This window comes from Macaca nemestrina, chromosome 10 (genome assembly GCF_043159975.1).
Source record: "Macaca nemestrina isolate mMacNem1 chromosome 10, mMacNem.hap1, whole genome shotgun sequence".
Classification (NCBI taxonomy): Eukaryota; Metazoa; Chordata; class Mammalia; order Primates; family Cercopithecidae; genus Macaca; species Macaca nemestrina.
In genome coordinates this window covers 52061677-52089190 of record NC_092134.1, presented here as the reverse complement: position 1 = coordinate 52089190, position 27514 = coordinate 52061677, and the positions used below count along the sequence as shown (strand labels likewise).

At 33.9% G+C, this 27514-nt stretch overlaps 1 protein-coding gene across 29 annotated transcripts in view; it reads right to left on the bottom strand.

Moving 5' to 3' along the window:
* Positions 1-27514, bottom strand: part of LOC105473289 (PTPRF interacting protein alpha 2) — a 510238-nt gene that overhangs the window by 53356 nt on the left and 429368 nt on the right. For all 29 annotated transcript variants that reach the window (XM_011727001.3, XM_011727012.3, XM_071071359.1 and 26 more), the window contains one exon: positions 14221-14314. In XM_011727001.3, coding sequence (XP_011725303.1) covers positions 14221-14314 — 94 coding nt within the window. The remainder of the gene's footprint in view (positions 1-14220; positions 14315-27514) is intronic.

Sequence of the window (27514 nt, the reverse complement as noted above, 5' to 3'; positions counted from 1 at the left end):
ATACTCTAATTTTAGTTCAAAGAGAAGGATATAAAATTTGAAGCCATTAACTGAGTAATTCAGGTTTTTAAAACTTTAGAAATCAACCAGTAGTACAGGAAACAATGGGAACAACACACATTCAACCAAAACCAAGGATTATTCTTGGCTCTCTATTTGCAAAAGCTCTGCAGGAAGAACAGCATTTAACCCTTTTCGGATATGTGCAGTTCTATTCGTTGATGAATAAGTTTGTCTCTTGAACATAACACAGGTGGAGCATTAAGAAAGGTACAGGCAATTCAGACAGGCAGCACAATCAGTAGTACCTGAGTGGTCTGAAAGTATGACTTGAGCCTGGCTGCTTGCCACATTGACCCGTTAGGGAATTACTAGAAAACTAGGGGGAAGGCAGTCTAGAATGTTTTTGACATGTATATAATAAAACAGAAGAAATACAAGTGCCCGAAAGCTCACATAATTAATTTAAATATGAACATTTCTCTGAACCAATGATTCCTTTTTACTGTGTGGAAATAAATACACTTCACGATTTTCATTTCAGGTCAGAGGCAGTGCAGCTTGTGTTACAACTCAAAAGAGTAATACTTTGAAAAAAAAAAAAAAAGATGGTGCTGAAAATAAACATGTTCAGCAGCCATTGTGATTCAACTTACCCAGATGTGCTTTTCATGAGATGGAGAAGGACGGATGGAAAAGAAAAGCACACAAATGTTAATGGATACAGTTCAATCCAAAGAAAGCCATGGAATAAAACAAGAGCATTATTTCAGATGTGAGAAAGCTCAGATATGAGAAAGACATGGTGCCATTTTGTATTTCATCATGACACACATACTCACTGCGTCCAAAAGCATAGTCAGGCTGAGGGTAGTTCTAATAGTTGACCAATAAGTCTATGTCTTGAGTATGAGCCACTCTGAAACATGCATGACCACATTTTCCCAGCCTCGAGTACATCCCAGGAGGAAATCAAGGAATCTTGGTAAAGGACATTCTTTACCTCAGGCCACTTCCATGTTATTTTACCAGTAGAAACAATAACTTATTAATTGGCACTTGGATTTTTATTTTTATAAGCCACTGCTAAGGCCCAAGAAGAAAGAACAGCAGACATGTGAAGAGGCAGCAACTTGAAGTGAAGAAAGTCCTTCCTAGTTTGATGAACTGAAAACCTAGATTCTAGTTGTCATACACAATTTGGTCAAAATTATTAGCAGATTCTGGTCTTCAATTTACTCATCATAATCCCTAGCAATAGTAATGCGTAAAGTCCATTCCAGATCCACAATTTATTTTTCCAATCAATGCTGTAATAATAATTACTATTTTGGTAAATATGTATGGCTAGTAATCAGAACATGAGAAAGTGTAAAAGTGTTCTATTCCTCTTCTTCCATGGCCACATTACTTTCTCCTCTATTTTACTGGCAAAATAAACATCAAGTTTGTGCCTATTGTGGCTTTTTCAGTAGTAGAAATATTTAATTATTTGAATAGGTGTTTATAAATGTTTTTTGGGAAAAGTCCATAAATTATATTGGTTCACCAATATTACCAGAAATCATCACTAAAACAACATTGATAGATATATTGCTTTTGAAGAACCCTTGCTCCCTGGATGTAGCAGAGGCATTGAGAAAATATGGAAGTTAAATAATTCAACAAAAATCCATGAGAATATTGTTTTAAAAATATATTACAAGCATAATAGCCTAATTATTAAAAAATAAAATTGTTACTACAACTCATAAAATATGTTCAATATAACAAAATAGAAAGCAGAAATTCCTATGTCAGAAATTAGGCAGGTTAGAGCATCTCCTTTTTTATTGAACAATTATTATAAAGAAAAGATTGATGTGCAATGGAACACCCTGCACGTGCCTCCTCTCAAGGCATTCATTCAGAGAAACCACGTACTTTTTATTAAATTGGCACTTTGAAAAAAAATGCATATTTTTGGCCTTAACTCCACAGCATCTTAAAGCTCCTTAAATTTTCACATGAACAAAAACATAAATGTTCAGAAACACTGGCATTACACTGTCCCAAGAAATTTATCATATTTTTCACATCATACACCCCACAGAAATGAAATTAAAACCAAAAGGATATAGTTTTTAGATGTTTAAAATGGTTTTCTTGTCAACATACCTGTGAATTCTATGATGGGTTCAGAAAAAATAGGCAATTTCTCAGCTTTCCAAGAAAATTGCCAAAAGCATTTGGAACTAGTTATCACCATGGACAACATAATCTTTCTGAGCCTACTAGCTATCTAGGAATCACTTTCCTATAAAACAAGCTGATTAAATTTGCAGGCAGTAAAACAGTAATATTTATCAGATGGTCCTTCATCATTTTTTAAAATAAAAAACTTAATCAGTATAAATACCTTAAAATATAAAATATAAGAGAAAATATGAAAATAAACAACACAAATTTAAACACAAGTTTAAAAATTTAACTGCTCAAAAAGCATTGCAAAAATTTCTATTATTTTGTTATGAATTTATTTATTTTTTTATGAATTTATATAAATTATCTGATTTCTCATAGTTTTTATGAACTTTCTTCTCTTCCGTAGTAAATAAAGTTAAGAACAATTTCAAGCAGCTATATCACTTTAGAATGTTAAGAATTTCACCTCATGACTTTCAAACAAATGTGTTCTGCAAAAGACAAAAATCTATAGTTATAAATGACCCATATTTTGTGCTAATATATTATAAACTTCATATAGGAGGTAATATACATTTGCAGAGAAGTTTTTTCTGATTAATTTTTCTTATTGTAAATATTGATGCATTCTTTCCTACAGATATTTATTTACAGTAGCGTATGGCCTCATTATTTTTCTCTCCATTTCAGAAGTGTCAAGGCTATGTTAATAGTGAGAGTGATTCTGTCAAGAATAAATATTCTTCAGTTAAAGACCATTGTGAGTAATAGGCAAGTAAGTTTTAATTAACATGAAAAAAATAGGTTATGTTACCATCTAATGAATGAGATCAGATGCAATTATTGACATTATGTTTTCCTTGGCAACATCAGCATATATCCAGTCAGGAGAAGAAGAAATTACCAGCAAACATATGTCTTATATTTCAAAATGAGAGCCTTCAACTTTTCAGTTTCCTCACCTTGATCTTCCAGATCTCCTACAATTGAATGGACCTTCTCCTGTTATAAACTAGTCAATTCTGGATTGAAAACTTCAAATAAGAAACAATTCATTAAAAGAGTTTTACGTTTGGAATATAATTGACTCTTGCTTTGTAAGGTTCAAGTTGGTGATTCAGAAATATTTTTAAATCAGTTATTAACACCAAATTGAGAAGTTAATGGCTGGTAACTGAAATGGAAAAGTAAAATGAATAAATATTTTTTAATAGGTGAAAGTTGAGAATGTTTAAATGCTGGTGGGGAAAAAAAAACAGGAGCAGAAGTTGAAAGCAAGGGGGAATTCAGCAAAAAATGACTAAGAAAATGGAAAGGGATGATCTGAGTAAGAAGAGAATAGCCTAGTTTTCTATAATAAGACACATGGGGCAAGTGTTAGTATATATTTGGCATCAAGCAATTCAGGGCACTTGGATGGTTTCTCTTTCTGTGTCTCTCTGTCTCCTTAAGCTAGAATGTAAACTCATCAGCAGAAGATACAAGTTTGAGGAGAGTGGAGGTCTCTAACAAGAGTTGCAGAGAGTAGAACAACATTAATGAAATAAAACTCTTGGGATTACTAGGCAGTGCTGAATTTCACGATAAAACTATTTCTAATTTCCCTGCTGTAATTTTCTCCAACAGCACAGATGTGCCAAAATGTACACATGGAGAAAAAAAATCTCGTTGTTGGGTGTGGTTGTTATATGTAGATGTGACCAAATGAAAGCGGAGTGAAGACATTTAACAAATTTTGAGGGTGCTGAAATTACCAACATGATCTAAGCTAAACAAGGAGAGAGGGGAAAACAGAAAGGGGATAGTGCACTGGTAAAGGATAGAGGTTAAATATAGATGATAGAAGAAAAAGTTCATAAAGCAAGATCAAAGGTGGGAAGACTGTGATTAGCAAGAAATGAGATGCTTGAATTGGTAAGTTTGAAAGAAGCATGATTTGTGGTGATGACAAGATTCAGAATAGTACCATGAAGAGTGTCTGACTTGGGGTAGTGAACAACACTGGAAGCAATAAAGTTATAAAACCAAAAGGTTAGTTTGTGAATGGGTGATCTATGTGGATATCAGAGCATACCAGGGTGATGTGAAGAACTGCTTAAAATTCCTGCTTAAAGACAGATGATGGGACTTTACAGACAAATATTTAAGCATGTTTCTAGTGATTCTTCTAAATGAAAGAAATGGTTCAGAAGTTTAAGTGTGGTTCACCATGACATTAAAAATAACTTTTCTTTAAGTTAATATTGACTTCAAATAACTAAAGCATTTGAGACTACTTAAAGGAGTTTAAGAAATCTTTATCGCTCTAATAATTTTGTTATTCATCTGCCTAGCAAACCCAATACAGTTAAGCCTCAAATTAAAATTTCAATTATGGAGAATCTGAACTAAAGATATTTAATTTCATGCTTGTGTATGTGTGTACAAAAATATACTTAATACACACACACACTTCATATATATATGAAGTCTTTTTGTATTGAACTTTTTATCTGTAAAATCCCGGCAAGAGAGAGATTATACATAATTACTGCCCTTCTTAGAAGTGTGGAGACAAGAGACACTCGGTTCATGAATGGCTCATTGGAAATAACTATGGGAAGAAACTAAATTTCCAAAGATCTTATAAAAAATACTATACAAAGCTTATATAGGATTTTATATTAGCAGGAACAAATGTGGAAAATTCTAGATTAAGATGTCAGCATTATATTTAAATGTACTTTAATTTGATTGTTTTCATTTAAAAAGCCATAATTATTCTTGCTATTAGACTCCCTCTTGTAAGTTTTACTTGAATGAATAATTCAGATTGATTCAAGCACACATTTAAATTCTTTACATGGCTTATTTATTAGGGAACATTAGTATGATTATATGTTATATCAAACACTGGAATATTATGTGTGGTGAATTATATCAGAAAAAATCAATTTTATAAAGCATCTACATCTTCTGTTTTGAAATCCTCCCCATCCCCACTCTTTAAAAGCATGTTTGGTTTGAATACATTTGTTGCTCATTTTGAAGGATAGGGTAGGGGCAGATAAGAAACTAATTATTCTCTAGAGGAAAAAAAAATGTGCTACCCTTTCCAGAGTACAAAGAAACTGGGGAATTCTTCATTCACTCCCTATTTGGACCATTAAAAGTTATATAGGATATTCTAGGTGCAGTTGAGATTGGACTACATATTCTTTAAATCAAAGCCCTATTCTTAGATACTAAATAATTCCAAGGAAAACTGGGCTCTGGAGATCTACATTTTTGTATAACACAGTGCCTGGAAAGCTATATTTCTTGATGCATAGAAGAAAATAGCAGTTTTTACATTAAAAGCTTTATGAAAAATATTAGAGATAGTGGATGTAAAATGCATAGAACAGTGCATTGCTTAGCACATTATAACTAATCAATGTGATTATTATGTAGATATTACATATAAAATAGATAACATCATTAGCATGCAAAAGATGAGGAAAACATGAAGCAGAATATATGCACAGAAGGAGATAAAAGTAATCAGGAACAAAAAAAATAGATAATAGGCATATCAAGACCATGAAGTGCAAGATGGGAAGATGGGAAACAAAGAGATAAAGCTGGTGAGGTACACAGGGAGCAGATAATGTAGGGATTTATGGACTACATAAAGCCATTTGAAATTAATTCTAGGGCTGTGAGGGAGTGATTGAGGGGTTTTAGGCAGCTAAAAAATAAGATTTAGATAGGTCTCTTTAGCTGAAGCGTGAATAATGGATTACAGGAAGGCAAGACTAGACTAGAAGTAGAAAGACTATTGTAGTATGATGGCTTGAGCTGGAGAGAAGAAAATCAACAGATTTGAGAGGTTTATAAAAATGCAATTAACTAGATTTGGTAATAGTACATGGACGTGTGCAGAGGAAGAATTAGGACAAGGAAGAACAGGAGCAAAGAGGAAGCCCAGGTTTCAGGTTTGGTCATCCGGGTAGAAATCACTGCCCTAACTCCTATTATATTTTTTCAGGTTTTCTTCTTTATCCTAGAGTTCTTTCTTTGTCCAGCTTCTGTATATCCATTCAATTATTTGGGAAATGCATTTTAAATATTTATAATATGCCAGCGTCTATATGTTAAAAATTCAAAGATCCTCCTCTGTTCAGTTCTCCTCTGAATTTTATAGGGGATCACAGAATCTCAGGGCAGGGACAATTTAAAAAGCATGTAGTACAAATTCTCAGCCAAAAGGTGAATCCTCCATAATCCTATTATGTACATATGCCTGTCAGGTCTATATTAGACATAATTACAGTGAACAACTCCCTTTCCAGGTGGTCAATTTTTTCTTCCTACCTTTGTGATTGTTAATAATTCTCTTACAGTCAGCTCAATTTATCTGTAGTAACCCCTGACTTCTGGCCCAAGGTCTTATCACAAGGCCATAAAGAACACATTTGGTTGTTCATTCTCTTGGCAGCGTCTATATCTTTGTTCTGTATACACCACATATTCCTATTTCTACCAGTCTTTGAAGACATGGCTTTGTGTCATCTCACTAGGATGGTCATGTTCCTCTGAACATATGCTGGTTTTAATACATCTACTTTAAGTATATACCCAGCTATAATCTGGCAAATGCATAGAATTTTGACCCTGTTACTGCTTTTATGGATATTGAAAAACATTAAATTATTTGTCAGGCATTGCTCATTTGCCTACCTTGTAGAAACTTTTTTCATAGGAGCCACAGGTAAATTATATATGTTCCCCTATAGAAGAAATCAGTAAGTATAGTCCTGAAGTTGGCTGCAGGAGTATAGAAATTCCCATATAAAATTTCATCTTGTCAGATTTGGATGCCTCTGTAAAAATCATCCTTAAGCATATTCTTTATCTAAAAACTGAGCTATGCCTTCTAGCTTTGCACTTTGCCAAACCTGATGTTCTTACTTAAATCATGTGTGAAAGTGCTGGGTTATGCCACCTTCTTTTTCACTTAGTCCACATCAATTCATTTGTGAAGCCCCTTTGGTTATTTGTCTTTAGCTGGGAGAATGTCTTGTAAATAAGAATATTAGGGTGCCTTTGGGTTTCTGACACTTTTCTCATTCTCTACAAAGACTTTAAAAAGTGATCATGAGCCCTGAAATACTTAAATGCAATAATTAGTTTTCATGTCCATCTCTCTACAAGTTCTTTGAAGAACAGAACTAGGTAATTCAAATATCAGTAATTTAAAACATTTCTTGGGACATACTGAGGAAAAGAATGAAAAATTATCATTTTCATGTTCTACTAATATTAATCCAGGATTTATATCAATTAAGATAAATGATATGAATTTATTTAGAAAATGACATTATCTTCTAGTGTATGTAACTATCTTGATTTTAATTTTCGTTTACTAATTTTTATTTTACTCTTTCCAGATCAAAAATGTTTCTCCTGGCAGAAGTGATGGAGACAGCAGAGAGCTTCTGCTCTACTCTTTGTGATATATTAACATTGCACTGCTGGCTCAAAACAGCAACTCTATTCCTTTTGTGCTGTTTTCCTTCCTCTAAATAGATCAATATATCTAAATATATCTAAAAGAGAGCACTTTGGTTTCCCTTAGCTTTCTTTTTACTAACAAATTTCAGTGCATTTTGACCCTTATGCTTTGGATATTATTATTACTTACGTTCAGGGAATTCTTATAATTGTCCTTGGTTGGAGCTAGGCAGGGCTATGCATGATCACATGGCAAAGCCAACAGCAGCTCTATTTTAGTGAAAACAGAGGAGACAGGCTTCTGGAGTTCCAAGTAGGAAACTGGGACACATTTTCCCAGAGAAATTTTGAAAGCATTGGGTTTAGGTTCTAAAATGTTGTATATTATTATATTTGTTGAATTAGTTGCCCAGGAATTTTCCCACAGTAATTGTGTCTGTACTAAATAAACCCCCGACTAAAATAAACAAACGGATCCAAGCACAAATACCTGTTCCAAACTAGGCCTTAAAAGGATTTCATCTAAGGACTTTATTTTTGGAATGGGATGAAGGAGAATATATGTGTTTGTGACAAGGCTGGAAAAATCTCTCATGATATCTTATTGTCAAAGTTTTGGGAATATCTTGACTCTATTGCCTCTAGAATCTGTTGTTTCTGTAATCTGTGAGATCATCTAATATCATGCAGGTGAATCCTTCTTTTTGCTTTATCTACCCAGAGACAGTTCCTACTGCATGCCTACAAAACAAATTTTTGTGGGGGAAGCACAGACTTTTACTTTCTGTGTATATAGAATACTTAGATGGGAGGATGTACTCAGAGCTTCTAACACATCTTACAAATTAAGTTCTGGAATACAGTTCATTTGTAAGTTTAATTTGGCATATAGGCACTTAACAAAGATGTATTAAATGAAAGAATGTTGTGAGTTTCTGTGATACCTTTACATATAAATATTTTCCATGACATATATTTTGCTTACAGATATGTACACTCTGAACCTGCCAAACGCCAAAGATTAAAAGTGCAGTCTCAAAACACATTAACGATTACACACTGAGGAGACCCTCAGGATTGTGATGGGAATAAATTAAGTAAATCTATAGAGCTTCACTTTTATGTCTTTGATATTCTAACATAAAGATCTATTGGTAGTGATTAAGTGTGACTGCTTTGCTCCAAGGATAAACTGCTTCTCGGGAGAGGATGCTGCTGATAGTTGAATCGGGGTGTTAATTTCATTTTAATGATATCAAAAAATTAATTCGCATAGGAAATCTATTTTCCTTTAGCAGTCTTATCCATTCAGAATACATATAAAAGTCTAACATATAATAATATACTATCTATATTGTAACTAAAGATTGAAAACTATGTTAGTCAGTATATTAGCATTCATATGATATCTTTCAACTTAAGTTACAAAAATAGAGAAAATTTCAGCATGGATATATCCTGTACCAAAAAAATTATATAATGTTAAGAGGCAAGAGAAAACATTAGCAGATAAAGAATTAAGCTAAATATTTCACCATGTATATTGCTGGAGATAAATAACTATTCAGTGGATATTCTGTCAATTTTAATATGTTCACTGCCTGTTCAGAACTGTCTTGAGAATTAGAGAGGTGAATTACTATTGAAACAGACATCCTCATCTTTAATCCCAGCAGTCTGTGTAAGACTAAGCTTCTTGGAATCAAAGTTGAGTGTAGAAATGTGAATCCCCTAGAGTAACAGATGTCAAATAGTTCAGCCTAACAAGTCTTCAGTTTGCTAAGTATAAAGTAGAAAAATGAAACACAACATTTGAATAGACACATACTTATGGCATTTCTGAACACCAAAGATAAAGCAAAAGTAAATTTAAAAAACTGTCAGAGAGAGAGGAAAAAGAAATCCTACATGCTATATACAAAAGAATGGCAATCAATTGATCATTAGCCATAACTAGAAGCAAGAAGAGCCATAACTTCAAAGTTCTGAGGACAAATTATTTTTAACCAATAGTTCTATATTTTGGGAAATTATCAACTGATGTTAGGTGTAAAATATATTTTCAGGTCTCTAATGACTCAAGGAATTTGCCACTTGCCCTATCATCATATTTCTAGAGATGCTGACATGTGAAACTGGAAACTAAATATATTCCAGGGGAGAAAAGTAAGAAATATAATGAGATATATAATAAAAATATAATTAACACTGATGATTCAAAACTTGCTTAAGCAAGAATGTTGATGACATTAAATTTTATTAATTCCCTTGTAAGCTCTTAGTTCTTGATGCTAAAGTAACAGATTTATGAAATTATAATAACGTAAATGTTATTTTTAATATCATGTGGTGCTTATACCTGTGCAACTTGAAAGTCTGTGATTAACCAGGTCTTTCTATGTTAGGTGGATTTAACTATTTGGGGTTTCCAGTTATGCTTTTTTTTCCCCCACTATTTACCTAAGCCAGCCCTTTATTGGAAATACGGCTGACAGTTTGATTTTTAATTGACAGTTTTGTCAGTAGTCAACAAATAAATTCTGAACTTAGGCAAAGAAGAGAGTTTCTATTTATTGTGCCCTAAAATACCCAAATATAGTCTCTAAGTACAATTTGTTGAGTTGGACCTCATTCAGAAACACAGGTTTTTTTGGGGGGGCTGGCACATGTAGGTTTTAAGTCTTAAGGGACCATCTATCATTCCATACAGTGTGATTGTAGCTCACTGTAACCTCGAATTCATGGGCTCAAGCAATCCTCCTGTCTCAGCCTTAGGACATGCACATGCCATCATGCCTGTCTCATGTATTTTTATTTTTTTGTAGAAATGGGGTCTCACCCTGTTGCCCAGGCTGAGTCTCAAACACCTAGGCTTGAGCAATTCTCCCACCTCAGCCTCCCAAAGTGCTGGGATTACAGGCATGAGTCACCATTACTGGCCTGTGTGGTTGGCTTTAATCAGCCTTCCTGAATAAGAAGCTTTTAGGTTAAAACATAGGCTGGAGAGCTAAGAATGGAAAACATGTTCTTAAATATGAGGGTGAAAGGTATAAAAGAAAAGGAGTGAAATTTTCAGGTCTGGTTGTTCGAAACGTAACAGTAAAAGAGAAGATGTTTTTGTTAAATAAAAAAGGAGCCTGGAGTTCAAAGAAATCCAACAGAGAGTGATGGATAAGATCTCAGAGAGTCATGGCATCCCCACGGGAAGTCCACATTGAATAAATTATGAAGAATTATAATGTTAATACTGAGACTATATATTGAGAATAAGTGACTCACCCTTAAATGTCAGGAGCCTACAGAGAAACTGCTCAGTTTTTAAAGGGGAAAAACCAAGAAAATGACTGTGAAGCATTCAAAGAATTACTAGCTGAGTTTTAGTTTGACACAATTATTATAGGTTAACTATACTCTACATAAACCTGCTGGAGAAATTTATGGAATTGATGATTTAAAGAAAAGTACAGCAAAGATGGGGCAAAGTAAAGGCAAACTAGGCAGACCAACAATAGATTGACTTTAGGCCGAAGTTACATGTTACTCTGATGAAACAACAGCAATTGTTTAATAATACCCAGGAAGGTAACGATGGATAAGACAAGATTTTCATGACTAGTGGGTGGTTTAGTAGATTCAATGTTGTTGATTTCCTATTTCTCATAATAAGACAATAGAGAGAAATATAAGCAAAACTAATGCCTGGACCAGAAAGCAAAGAAAAAGGAGAATTAAAGTAGGAACACAAATCTTGTTAAGTTGTTGTAACCTATGTGTGTTAAATTTACTGGATGGTAAGTGTGCCTCAAATTAAACCTTTGTTTAGGACTGCCAAGTTACAAATTTCTGAACTTTGCAAGAATTTGGAATGTCTTAAATGCTGCTCTCTGAAAGTAACTCCCCCATATGGCTTTTTAAAAAATGTACCATAATTAACTCCTCTAGAGATTTCTCCCAATTAAATTTAAAGTTACAGACTGTCAATTCTAAATAGCTGCTATCCTAGCAAATTTGAAAATAAGATATTGTCTAGTTCTGGCTATCCTCACAAAGACTACTGAATCTCTGCTATGAATTATGGGATAGTGAGCATAGCTGTGTTAAGTACTAAGCCCTGGAAATACCATTTTGCTGGTCCAGTGGATAGAATTTAGAAACAACTGATAGGATAACACAGGTTGCAACTGTGTACATACAATCTATAGTGTTCAACATTATGAAAAATGTTGCTTCATTTATTGTTTTTATTTATTTCTTAAATGTACTTAAAATTATTTTTCATCTTGATAGAAGACTAGCAGACATGAAATTTGAACACAGAAAAGAGCATAATGCATCAAAGTGCACTGAAAGAGGATATGGTTTCTTTAAAAAGAAATAAAATTGGAATTGTTTAAATGAAATTTTAAACACTTAGAAAAATTCAAGAATAGGCTGTCAACATTTAATAATATTAATAATTAACAACATAAAATTCAATACAAAAAAGTTTGAAACCACGTAATTTAAAAGTAAATTGTCTATGTCTAATAAAACTCATTATGTGAAGACAATTTACTCTCTGGTAATACAGAAATCAAGCCACAGTGCCATGAAAGTTCCGAATAGGTGTTAACAATTATTCATATAAGTCTTTGAACACTGGTTGCATATCTATGCTCATAGGGTTATTGCTATGGAATAATCAATAATAAGGGAAATACTTTTGTGCTTTCATTAATTACCTCTGACTTGCCTTGTTAAATCCATTTGAACCTAAATACCATTAATCCATGGGGAACAACTGTACTAAGAAATGTTAGCCATTTTTGCCTTATAGAATGTTCCTAATATTCTTCTTAATATTAAAACAAGTATTCTACATAATACATTTTACAGTTACATTTTGCCAATACATGTTGCAAAATAAAACCCAAAGTCAAGCATGGTAAGATATTTAAGGGAAGAACTAGTATTTGTTTCTGACTGTGAGGGTACTTAGTAGTTGAGAAATGAGTCTATAAAATTATTATCAAATCAACCCAACAGTGTATAAGGTTAATAATAGCTGAACTTTAAATATGTTATTTTAAATTGAAATGTTTATCTTTAGTAGCTATTTAAAAAAATATTCCAGTTGGTTCCATCAACAACTAATAAAGTATGCAGTGCACTGCCTCGGTATCAGACTTATATGCAATTGTGAAAGCTGTTCAGATTGCCATTCTTAAGTTAAGTATTTCTCTGGGAGAAATGAGAATTAACTTTTAAGGGAAATAAACTGTTTCCATTAGTCAGGCTGGGTTTTGATCATTTATATATTTTTAGACTTGAAATCAACTGCCAACATTTTAAAAAAATTAACAGAGGAAAGTATTTTTTAGAAGAATGTTTTTCTCAATAAATAGTTATGAAATAGAGTATATCACTAACTGGTAGGACTAAACAAAATTAAGACATTTGAAACAGATTATGATAATATTTAAATATATTTTTGAGTGATCAGTAACTAAAGAATAAATATACATTATTGATTATGGCTGAGCATTTGATTGTATTGTAGAAATAATTATGTTCTCAAGGTCATTTTTTCTGGACAATGTTCCTACTGAACTGGGATATATGTACATAATTTTTAGTAACTAACAAACTAATAAACAATTAGGTTAGTGAGTTGTTTGGCAACTTGTAAGTATATAGTTCCCCATTATTAGTAAACATTTACAAAGCAAGTGAGAAAGCAAAATATGAAGTCAATTGATTAGCCCGTATAGTATAGTCCTAAGAGCCTATCTGTTACAAAATGATTATGAAAGCAGTGAATATTCTTTCATAGGAAAGAAGGAAAATGTGAAAACTAAAAACACAATGTAAGAAATATTTGAGAAGAAGGAAAAGTAATAATCAACCAATAGATTCTGGAATAAAGAGAAATTGATTTACATTTAAAGAACATGTCCTAAAGGTGCCATTTTGTCAATGAAAATGTTACTATGTATTTTTAAAATGTTATTTCGGGACCTACTTGCTTTCCAACAGCTGCTGCAACTCAAAATTTGCCAATGTTGCAAGTCATTTAAATGTTCCATATTATATATGAATGAAAAGATACACTATCAATTTCCTGACAGATGCAAAACAATCTGCTCTGAGTCTAAAATAAGTTTATATTCAATCAGTCAGAGAAATGTTTCTCCTTTACTCCATTTCAAAGAGTAGATACTTATAATTGCCACGAGAGAAAACAAAGGTAGATGGTATAATCTCATTTTATCATACCAATCAGGTATTAATTTTTACCATCAATAGGGTTTTGCATTACTTTTAAGGATTTTGAAACACATCCATGGATGGTTACGTTGAAGAAACTGCGTATTTCCACCACAGGCCAAATACTGTTAGGCTCTTTTCAACAGTAGCTCACAACCAGGAAACATAAGCCCTGAGGGTTTTAGGTAATATCTGGAAAATACTGGCTTCAATATAGTTCTTTTGTTTCCAACCACTATCTTTTTAATTCCCTATAAATAACAATAAAGAATTAGTAAAAGTTAGAAAAAGGGGGGGAAAAATCCCCAAACCTACTTTTTCTTCAGTCTTCGATCCTTCTCAGCTTGAGTTCCGAGTTTGCCTAACCCCAGGGACTCCTGAGCTGCAGCTTCAGTCTCCATAAAGCCTCCTGTGAAGAGAAGTAACTAAGTGTTCAGATTATGTTGCATAGGTTGTGTCAATTCTGAAGTCAGGCTGTTAAACGTTTAGTTGAGCAACTGTTTAGTATCACATTTTAAAATGCTCCTTATATTACTAACCTAACATGCATAAAATGGCTTGGGTACATACATAAACATACACTGAGAAAATGAAAACAAACAGTACCTACGGGGATACAATTTGTTGCACCCAGTGGCAACATAATGAATGTGGCCTGTACACTGACAGACACTTGAATATACTGTCCCCAAGTCTTAAGGTCTGTTTTTATACTTTTCCTATGGAAAATAAGTGCAAATATCTACACAGTGTGTGATATTTGTTTATTTTTTCAACACGTGAAGTATTTGCAATATTTCACATATAATGGGGTAAATGATAGTCATTGGGTAGGAACTCAAGTATATGTTTTCCGCTACAAGTTGACACAATGGAGAGGCTTTTGCTGACTTTTAAGAGCTCTTCATAGACTGGAAATTTGTTCTGCTCTACTGGCTGACTCCAATATCCTCTTACTTCCATAACTTGATGTGTTCTGGGAAGGTTCTTGTGTTGTTTTTTAAACTTCATAATATTTTTTGAAAAAATTCTAAATTTCTTCAAAAGAGCTTGATAAAAATAGCTATTACCCAGTAGGTCATAAACTCTCATTTAGTGTCAATATATAATACGTATACCTCATATAACTTTGTAATAAAAAGAGGACGAAAGAAAAGTATGATGTATTTTAAACACATATCACAGGATTTCTAAATTTACAAAATTAATTCATAAATTATCTATCCTAATTGAAAAATAAGGACTTACTCCCTATGTGCTGAAGTCAAGCTAAATGAAAATGCTCACTATTTTTAAATGGGTTAAGGTATATAATTTTTTTTATAAAAGAAATTTAAACTCCAGTTAAGGTCAAGACCAGGTAGAAAGATTTAAGCTAATACAAACTCTTACAAAGACTATGCAAGAAATTTCATCACTATATCAGTAAGTAAGACTATCGAAGACAACTTTTGCTCTTCTCTCATTGTAGTGAGCACTTCCTTACTTAACATTTGCAGGACTTGACCAAGATATGGTTTCTCTTTAGCAGAGTAAAATATCTTACCAAGGCGCCAGAAGCAAATTTTGATGTTACCGTTTTTAATAACTTATTTTACCAAATAATTTATAGTACTGGATAATATTAACTTTGGAACATTGATATAAATAAATGAATCTCATTCCTGATAACCTTCTTACTGAATGGTATAATTTTTTAAAAGTATCCTTTAATTAAGAACACGTTTATTGCTGTCTAGATCTAATTCAGAGATGTGGAGTTTGAGGGCCAAAATTTGTTTTACTTATTATGTACATGTTTAATGAATATAGGTACTTAAATATTTTTTTATTATGAAAGATTTCTCTTCTTGGTATGGATTAGGAAAGTTTTCCACTGGTGACTAAAGTAGTCTTGGTAAACACTTTCAAATGGGAAAGTTTCCATTATGTACAGTGAGTGAATATTTTCATTTTATTTGTCTCATCTGTATATTTCCCTTACTGTATATCAATAAATTATTATTCAGAGTCTTCAAATAATAATAAAAATGTTCTCTTGAAATGTAAATGAAAATGAATGAGTCATTTAAAAGTTATAACATTCTTGAATGGTCCATATGGGGACATAGAGATTGATGAGGCAGACATTTTCAATAAACAGTGAAACATTTTCAGCCACCAGGTGGTTGGATGAATCAGGCTTTTATTCCTCTGAGAAATACAAGAACATTTAAATTATGATTTAAATTTATTCATACACCCAAAATTTTAATAGAAAAAAACCACATTTTTAAATAATAAAACTTGAAAAAAAAGCAAAGAAAAATGTAGGAATATTTTGTGAGTTAAATCTAGATATTTTATTTTCTCGTAAATAAACATAAAAAGCATGAAGAACTGAGAAATACTGGGAGTATTTCAAAATCTAGTGTCTTGTTTTCAAGCATTTGATAGATTACTGGAACTACATCCTGCGCAAAAATGCCAAATACAAATGAGACGTAAGGCCATTGTAAGTAAAGTTATTTTTAAGCATCACATTCAGGACAGTGTACTTAACCAGGAGAAAAGTCCCAGCAAGTGCATATTTTCAGCCCAATTAAAACACTTCTGAAGGAGGACATTTTTTCATAGAATTGACCTAGCTGCCTCACTCATCTCATGTTTATCTTTCCACATACTTTATCAACTAACCGGTAAGGGTGACCTTAGCAAAACCAGTTTGCTAAATCTTTTACTCTATGGATGATTATCTGAATCCAGTGAGAGTCTGTCTCATTCTTATCCAGGCATCAGTGGGCTCATATGGCTATGTGAACTTCAGAAATATCTATTTATCTATACCAATATTTTATTCACTTACTACATGTGACTATTAAGCTCTTGAAATATGCCTAATCCAAGTGATATACTATAAGTGTAAAATACACACCAGGTTTTGAAAATGTAGTAGAAAAAATACATGTAATTAACAAATTTTAAGTGATCATGTGTTGAAATGAGAATATTGTTTCCATATCGGGTTAAATAAAATGTAGGATTAAAATTAATCCCACCTATCCCTTTTGACTTTTCTTAATGTAGTTACCAGAAAATTTAAAATTACATATGTGGTTCACATTTGTGGCTTATATTATATTAATGTTGGCCAGCACTATATACCAGAGTTTCTACCTGGATACAGCACATCCACAGAAGGAATGTAAATGTCTGTGCATGTTGAAGGAGGGTGCATTTTTGGGGGTACTATGATTGGCACACACTGGACAGGGGACAAGGATTCTAAACCTCCTTCATTAAGAAGAGGATCTGTAGCTTCTTTTTTCTTTTTTTTTCTTTTTGCAGCGTCTCAGTCTGTCCCAGGCTGGGGTGCAAAGGCACCATCAGAGCTCACTGCAGCCTCCAACTCCTGGACTCAACCCATCCTCCTCCCGAGTCCCTGGGACTATAGATGTGTGCTACCATGCCTGGCTAGTTTTTCCACTTTTTGTAGAGATGAGGTCTTGCTATGTTGCCTAGGCACGTCTTGAACTGCTGGCCTCAAGGGATCCTTTGACTTCCCTCCCAAAGCATTGGGATTACAGATGTGAGCCACCATGCCTGGCCTAGCTTGTCATTCTCAAAATGACGAGTGCCTCAGAGGAGAAACAGAGGGAAACTGGTGTGTGGAAGCTAGGGGTTACTCATTCTTCAGGAGGTCTATTAGGAAACTATGTGGAAAGAACACAATGAACTCCACCCCTTTCATGGCCTGAAGTGCTTGGGCTTGAAGGTTTGAGTTCCATGATTCAGTGGACTACTTACATAATAAATTGTTTATCACCTTGTCAGGGTCCACCTAGTGCTTGCGTGTGAGCAAGGCAGCATCCCTGCCCTCAAATAAGTTTTCTTGGCTATGACTCAGGCACCTTTACTTCTGTGAGGCCTTTGAGGACTTGGATTTGTTGAGGGCAAGACCACTCCTAGTGTGTGACAGGCACAGTCAAGGATTTTTTTTTTTTTTTTTTTTTTTTTTTTGCCAGCCCCTCTTCCTATGTAAACAGTTTTGAACCACTAAGAAATCAGTGGGACAACAATCTACTGATTCAATCTCATACAATACCATTCTTGCCAGTGGGAGCGAGGGATCCAATTGCCAGACCACCCTCTTGAAAACAGGGTCAGATCACTGGTTCAGGATGACTCCACAGATGCGAGTCACTAGGCTCCCTAAGGCATCTGGTTGAGTGCATGCATGGGGTAGAGTGTCAATGAAAACCCTGAAGGCGAGAAACAGGGACCCAGGCTCCTGCTGTTTGGCTGGATCGGGCAGCATGTCCAGATGGCACTACTTCCCTGCTGGTCCCAGTGTCTGAATAGTAACTAAAAACATTTCGATGCTTCCAGTGATTAGACCCCAGGTCCAATTCTTGGCTGGGGGTGCCTTGCCCAGATGGCACTGCCAGCCCCGAACTATCCCAGACATTACAGGGGTTCTTAAAATTTTTCGAGGAAGATGCTACAAAATGTAGGGCTCGTGAAGGCTCAGGGCTGCAGAGCTCAGAAAGGAGACTCACATGCCCAGATCTATAGATGGAACTAGTTGGAGATATCTATTCATTTGGATTGTGAAGGTGTGAAAGTTGTTAGAATCAAAGTGGAGTCACTATTGTTAAGAAAATCCCGGCACATAGAGCCAGCGAAGGCCATAAACAGGGAGTTCTCATGCTCCCGTGCATGATAGCAACAACAACAACAACCACAACAACAACAACAAAGGACCCTACGAAAGCCACAACCTTGCACAAAGGCCATTGCAATCCTATGCAAAAAATATTTTTATAGGGATATCTATCTGGCAATTGCCTGTCCAACCTCTGACTGGTGGCACCCTTGTTATTAATTTGAGTAGCCAAAGATAATCGTTTCAAAAAATTATACAATCTTAATTTTTTGCCTTTAAAAATCTTTGTCTTCCTTTCCTTCCCTGAATGTACACAGTTTATAGTTTACTATGACATACATATTCTTATCGCAATGCTCTATTCCTAAATAAACATCTTTTCTTTTAGAGAGCATCTCTATCTGTTATTTAGGCCAACAAAGACAAATATCTCCACATTTCTCAGTCCTTAAATTCCATTCAAAATAACTTATTTCATATTGGCCCTTGAGATACAAGTCCATAAAAATTGCTTGAAAACCCATATTGCAAAGCATCTGTCCCTCCATTTGTCCAGCAGAGGTCTCTATCATTGTGTGAAAAAGAAAGCTCTAACTCTACTACAATCTGCTGATGACAGCTGGCTTCCTCTTTCTTTCATTAGACCTGTCTTCATCCTTAATCAAAAGCACGTGGTTTGTATTTAAACACATTTGAATGTATAAATTGTTACTTAATTGTTCAACATCTGTTAGTCTGTTACCTATCTGGAGACTGTATTTAGACACAGTGACTGGCTCATAAAGGGTATGTAATAAATACAATCATAATTGGAGCGAAATACTACTTTATTTAAAGAAAGACCCTTTCACTATGCACAACATGAGTCATTTCTAATTGATACTTTGTGGAATTTACATTGTAACTATTGGTTCCTTAACATCAAGCAACAATCTAAATTTTGGCCTAAAAGCCAGCACGGACATCCAAATTTTAGATGTAGAAAAATACAGTCATGTGCCCCATAAAGACCTTTCTGTTAATGACGGGCTGCATTTATGACAGTGTTTCCATAAAATTATAAGAGCATATTTTTACTATACCTTTAATGTTTAGGTACACAAATACTTAACCATTGTGTTACGATTGCCTACGGTGTTCAGTACAGTCATATATTGTAGAGTTTTTATAGCAACAGGCTATACTTATAGTCTAGGTGTGTAGGTGGCTATCCCATACAGCCTGGGTACATAGTAGGTTATATTATTTAGGTTTGTACAACAAAATCTCCTAAGGGATGCATCTTTTAGAATGTTTCCTTATCATTAAACAACGCATGACTGTACTTGTGAAATGATGCTGGTATACTGCTGAAGCCATTTTTGTCACTGTGAAATTACTTTTTTATTAAGCTTATTATGGTAGGTCAATGAGTTCAGACAATTATAATACAAACTGGCAGATAACCATAAAAGAATTGCAATTTAGCAGGCAAAAAAGCTCTTTGAAATGTGTATATTGCTTTTCATATGCATTTAAAGGAAACTTGCTAAAGTAGCCTTAACCTAATGATATATGCGTTTTTATATATGTAATTGGGAATTCTGCTTATACAAAGTTAACGTATTTTTCTGTTTTCATTATTTTTTTCACAGTTTTGTTGTTTTGGCTCTATTTGATCACTCCCTTGTCTTGAACATCTCTTTGTCTGAGATTTGTTTCATCTTTTGCAATGCCTGTTAATAGCCTCTTCTTTATCCTAACCATTCACTATTGACATCAGCTAAGTTGGTCATGTGTGTTATTTTTTCTTCATAGTAATTATTAGTAGAGCTCTCTGAAGACTCGAGAGAGTTGGTGTTTCCCAGGTGGCAAACAAATGAGTATGTTAAGATGGTATGGAGCAGATAATTTCCCCAGAAATAGCAAATGTTTTAATATTTCTGTTTCTTCTCCATATACTATCATCATTTTTTCTCAGCTGACAAACTGCCTCTAGAGAATAGAGCTTGTTTGCTCTAATCCTTAACTCTCACCTCTGCTTGGATGCTTGACCCTGGAACTCAGATCATCTTATTTCTGTGGTTGGTTCTGCTTCAAGATGCTGCCTCCCAATCTCTGCAGTTTCAATCCCTCTGTGACTAGGTAACTTGATCTTCAGTCCTAATCATTTCCTTTGCTTCATAATTTGATATCACACTTCTGACCCCAGTCAGTACCCACTTCCTATTTAACCACAAAAAGTACCATTTCCATGACATTCTCTATGGAGCTTACTCTTTCACATAGTTTCAATATTTTTCTCAAAGATAAGTCCTGTTTGAAACTCTACCTTGACACCTTTTCAAATACGTAGGAACACTGCATTTAGATGATCCTAGTGGAATCAAACATATACAGCGAGAGAAAGATTAACCCAGAACTCTCTGCAAACATTATGTCTGTATCTTGTATTAGAAAATTATAATGTTTCTGTGTGATGTATTTTTTTACTGTTGCCTTGAGTTCTTAATTATTCATTTATATGGGATGTCTTCAAGATGTTATATACTTCCTGAAGTAAATGATCATATTTTAAATTTCTTTATGTACCCACACATGTTCCACAGGGATAGGAACTCAATGAAGTATTTTTTGATTGAAATAGTCCCGAGAGTCTCCTTTCCTGAACATCAAACCTGGAGGTAGGAGCCAGGATTCACTCTCAGCTCTCTCACTAAGTAGCTGCTCTGCCTTCTGAAATCACCTCATTTCTACAAGTATAGAATGTGGACAACTATATCATCCTCACATATCTTCTAGAATCTTTAGGCATATAGCTCTAGAAGTCTGTAATCCTAAAAGTAGAAATTCCTTTTCACAGTAAATATTTTAAGATGTATCAGTGGTATAAAGAAGAGTTGCCTGAGAAAAGACTTAAATGTTAAAGATTCATAGATTCAGGATTCCTAGGGTTGAAGTAGGTCTTAAAGATCATCCACTACAATCATCTTTCCAATGCTTGGATCCTCTCCACAACAGCTCTTCCTAGTATTTGTCTAGATTTTGGTCAACAGTTTCCAAGTGACAAATAACTCACTACCTCATAAGCCAGCCCACTTTGTATAGAATTCTGATATCCCACTGTTCTTTCTTACATTGAGATGAAGAATAATTTTGTACAACTTTAATACTTTGGTTCTAGTTTCGTATCCTCACTTAACAATGAAAAGGACGATAGCTCTTATACAGAACAGCTCTTCAAATTTTGTGATCAGCTACTTGGTAGGTCAGCAAAGAGAATAAACACACCATCTACTTATGTTCTTTGAACGTGATTCCAATCCTCCACATGTCCCTAATTTTCCCCGCCAACCTTCCTCCAGGTTGATGATGTGCCTTTAAAAATACAGTAACCAGGATGAATTCCATTGCTTGGCTGTTATTTTATCATAGCAGAGTAGAGTAGAAAAAACTGTCATATCAACTCTTATGTCTATTAATGTGGCCTAAACTTATTAATCAATATTGACTTTAGAGTCAGTTGAAATTTTTATTTTTTTTTCTTTAAAATCTTGCTTCTAAGAGCTATACTTTTAGATTAGGATAATTTAGATCCCCCTTACATTCATTCTATTTTTTTTTTTTTTTTTGGCGGGGGAGATAGTGTTTAGGGGTAATACTAATCTTTTCACTTGGGATTCCTCCCCTTAGTAATACCCTCAGGTATCAATCAGATACCTGAGCTGTTGAAATATTCATATCCAAGTGATTTTGAATGTGCTGATCAAGAACAGAGAAAATCCTAATCATGCCACTAGAAACTTTGATCCAAGGTGACGTTACTCCACTCATCAGCACTACTGGGCAAGGATTATTTAACCAGTTATAAATCCCACCTACCTGTTCCATCACTCAGACCCCATTTTGACATTTTGTCCCCAGGGATTTCATGAGTGATGGCTTGCTCACCACCTTTCCTTATCTGTTACTAAGCAAATTTGTCAAAGAAACAAAGGAAATTAGTCTGACGTGGCTGTTTTTAACATAGGTTAATTTACTTTGTTTCAAAATAGATTAATGCCTTCAGATAAAATTAAAAGTCTAGCTAGTCAGGACTGCAATTATTTATGCATGATCACAGATCTTAGGGTTCATGGCCACTGTTCCTAGTTCTGACAGGACAGACAATGTAGCAGATAAAACATTTCTGGGCCAAAAAATCATGAAGTTTTTGTTTTAAGTATAAAGTTTGTATCTGTTTATGTACTATCTTTGCTAAAGTGAAAATTCCTCCATGCCAACAGCCATGCCTTAGTCATTTTCCTAAAGTCCATAATTGTACTCTGCATTTAAGAATGGTTCAATACATGTCTATTCACTAAAAATAGGAATAAATAAATTATTTTGGATTATCTATGTCTTCTCTCCCTCCACCAAAAAAAAAAAAAAAAAAAAATCTCCTCAATTCTGGGGCATAAATGCCCTCTTGGTAATTCCTATATTCTGCTGAACTTTTTCTCTTCAAGTAAACAGATAGAAACAAAAATGAGTTTTTGAATGATTCCACTTATTTGTATACTCTACTCACATCAGATAAACCTTCATTTCATTCATTTTCTCTAAATTTATGCATTACTAAACAAAAATAACAATATAGATTTTATAATTCTCACTTTGATCTTGGTGATTTTTCCAATTGTCTGTTTATTTTGATGGATGGCATTCCTGCCACTGCTTTTACATGTCGATGCCACTTGCTTCTATCTATTATTTGTCATGTTCTCACTTTCCAACTTTTGTAACAAATCTTTTCATATCTGTTTTAGGCAGAAAACTCCCATTTCAGATACATTTCTTCTTCCTTAATCCACATCATCATAAATATAATTGTGTGTTACCATCCTCTGGAATTGCTTTGACAGTACATAGCCTTTGGTGTCCTGACTACTTTTCCATGTTAGTTAAGACTGCGCCTATTTCTAGAGTTTCAGTGTAGTGTGTTTGGAATTGATGCTGTGGTAGGTCGTAAAGTGATTGACAGATGAGGAAGGAAAAAAGTAGTTGTGAACAACTCAGTCTTGTACATTAAATGCAGGGTAAAGATAAGTCAATATTTGGAGATAATGGCAAGATCAAGTGACAGCTTTTAAAAGTATAGATTAGACATGAGCGTATTGGAACAATAATGGAAATATCAGAGATGCATTGCATATGGATGTATAAATTGAGGGGTGCAGAGAGATCATGGTCATTGTGCATGGTCAATAGCAGGATGCTATTACATTCCGAATCTATATTCCAGGAAGTCAGCAGAAGTACATATTGGTCCTGTTGTCATGGGGATACAAACCAAACCTGTTTATGTAATTTTTCATCCTGGGATTTGTGACATAGAAAGATAATGAATGGTCAGGTGTGGTGGCTCATGCCTGTAATCCCAGCACTTTGGGAGACCGAGGTGGGCAGATCACCTGAGATCAGGAGTAGTGATCAGCCTGACCAACATGGCAAAACCCCATCTCTATTAAAAATAAAAAAATTAACCGGGCATGGTGGCGGGTGCCTGTAATCCCAGCTACTAGGGAGACTGAGGCAGGAGTATCACTTGAACCAGGAGGCGGAGGTTGCAGTGAGCCGAGATTGTGCCACTGCACTCCATCCTGGGTGACAGAGTGAGACTCTGTTTAAAAAAAAAAAAAAAAAAAGTCAGTGAACAAAAATACAAAGAAATAGATAGAATGACTCTAAAACCAGATCCCCAAGTAAGCTAGAAGGAATGCTTCCTCTGTTAAGTGAGCTTCCCTAAATTCAACTGTGACCTTCAGGTAAACTTGGCTTGTATTACGCTTTGTTTTTCCTGAATAGTACTTACAAATGGAATTTGAATGCTTAACATGGAAGAATAAATGCTCACTGATTCATTTAAGTCTATACTACTCCTTTTTATCTTCTGCCCATACACTGATAGACATTTCAGTTTGGAAATCTTACTCCTACATTATAAACAATAATAATATGAACAAGAACTGTAAACCCTGGTAAGAATAGAATGAATTTTTCACAAGATATATAAAAACTTGAAATCTCCTATTAGTACCACAGCTTTTTCTATCCTACTTTTGTAATTTGAGTGAACTAACCATTTGAAAAGGATGTCATAAGAGATTTTTAAAATAAAATAGTTTTGCTTGGTTTCTGTTAGGTTTATTCAGTTGCTTTTCAACACATTGCTTCCTTTGAGTTTTGGGTTTCCATATTGATATTATCTATGCTAGTAACACATTAGTAAGAACAGACAATGTACATATTGAGTTTGATTCTTCATGGGTAGGGGTTATCCATACAATCACATTGACTGATCGTTCCTATCTGAAGTTTATGTTATTACCCTAGCATTTCAAATTATTATATACAACAAATAAGATATCCTCTCCAAATATTTTCCTTTGTGAATGACTACAAACATCTCCTTTGCTGTTCATCATTTCTGATAGAACCAAGGAAAAATTTTCATAGTTTTATTTACACAGCTTTCCTTTTCCACACCGTATTTCTTTTATAGGCATGTAGTATAGCTGCTTTCAAGTTAAGTCATGTGTCTCTGCTCTTTTGAGTTAAACCTTTTAAGAGTTATAAATCTTAGCACATGGTTCAGAATTTCAAAATTGGTACTTTGACATCACTATCTCTTTGCCTTAATACTTTCCCTGGTATACTATTGTATTTTATAGTTCTGTTTTCACTGGTAGAAGAAAGAACATTGACAATGCTCCTGTGTTTTAGAATTTTTCAGATCAAGACATTAAAATCATAATCATTGGAGATGTTTCCCTAGGTTCCTCAGATGCATGAAGAAGCAGTACTAGGTTGTAGTCCCTGGGTTTGAAAAACATGTATGGTCTTTCCATCACAACTTGGATACCTCTTCTAGGACCAAAGCAGACCTAAAATTCATAGCCCTTAACTAAAGTATCAATGGGGCCCATGTATCATTTCCTTTGGTGCAAGTATGGTTTTCTGGAAAGTGTTTATACCTGTTTTATTTTTATTTTTTCAGTCTTATTTTCAATAAAGACTTTATTCCTTTTTTCTGGAAGCTTTGATTCCCCATTTATGTAGCTTCTACCTAGCCTCATAGGTATAGCATTTTGCTCCTGTCTTCCTCATCCACATTGTAGTCCTTAACATGCTGCTGATTCTGGCTTTGTTTAAACTCTACCTCTGCTGTTCTATGAAATAAAGCAATATTACTCAGAGCTCAGAAACCTTCCCAGGTATAAACTGTGACCCGAATTAACTATTGCTAGTTTCTGACTTTGGTGGGGTTGATAAGAATGTAATCATAATTGAGTTAATTCTTATCTGCTCTGACCTAAAACACACAGTCACTGAAAATGAGTAATAAATGCTAAGTTTCTCGAAGGTTCTATATTTTTCTAGACTTAAACTTATATCTTGCATACCTTGATTTTGACAGAATATTGTTAGTGAAATTTCTAATGATTTAGGAATTTCTCATCAAAGTTAAATATGAAATAACAACAGAAAATTTTAAGTGATAAGGGCAATTAAATACATTTTAAAAGTAAAGTGTGAATTATGGTAACTAAGATGAATATATGTTGAAATATAAATAAATATGATTATGATGTTAGCAAAATTAATACTCAAAAATAATTAACCACCCACACTATAGTGACACTGTAATATATTGGGTATGACAGATCATTTGGTAAGACAACCACAAGTTGTCAAATAAGATAAAACAAATTTTAAAATAATGTCTGGCATGTATATTTTAAATAAAAAATAATCTGTGTCTCTCTTTTTTCCTCATAAAATAATATTATATATAGCCTAAAGAGTTCCTCTACTGAGAAAGAGGAATACAAAAAGATTTAATTCCTTTGTTGGGGAACATATAATCACACAATGCCCGCACATTAGTTTCCTGTAGCTTCTGATGTTTTGTGTGGGTTTCACACTGTGGAAGCCAGGAAAGGCATTTTTGGATACTGTAGTCATAAGTCTGCAAACATGAATATCGTAATCAGAAATTCTTTTGGTGGTAGGGCAGAAAACTAAGTCTTGGAGTTGGGTATTCCTTGCAAATAATTATTCCTCTATTTGAAAAACCAAAGGATGTACTAAGAAATTTGGGTTATTCCATTCAGCACTTACCACTGTAGGTAGGAGTTTAATTCTTTCCCAATAATATAACTCTAAAAGTTAATACATAGAAAGACAACTCCCAAAAAGCAAAGTATATATATAATCATTTCAGAAATATCACATATTCTTCAGATAATTATGTAAGTATGTATCATGTATGTATATCTGCTTATTTCTAAATATATATTTAAGTAGGACCATTTCAAATGTACTGATCTATATTTTTATTCTATCAGTCACTGATAATAACTAATTATAACACAATATCTATTGCCTTATTATTTTCCCCACACTCGTCCCTCAACTATACACCATAGAGTTTATTAGGGGGAAGGTATGATAGTTTTAAGCAAACAAAAAAAAATCATGTTCTTCACATTTTATGTAACACATATAAAGCTTTATTCTAACTTTTAAAATATTCTTTTTAATTGTTTGGAGGCTTACCAATTTTTTCAACAGAAAAACCTTTAAATCTACATCGCTAAGCTTTTACACACATTCATGCTCTAAGGGGCAGTATACTCAATGGTTTTAAGCTGATTTTGAAACATTGGCACCACGATGAATATCACAGTTATGCGATTTATGAAGACATTATTTACTCATTAATAAAATAACGTTTATAGCAATAACATTTACTTTGTAGGTAGCTGTGCCTGTCACAAGAGTTAGCATTAAATAAATTTTAGCTATTGTTATAAACAGATAAACAAAAGAACTGAAAAGTTCACAATACTCTTTCACTGTAAGTTTTATCAAGCATTATTCAGCTAAATTGAACATTCAAAGCTGATCAAAATATAAATTTTGTCAGGTAGAAAAGAGAAG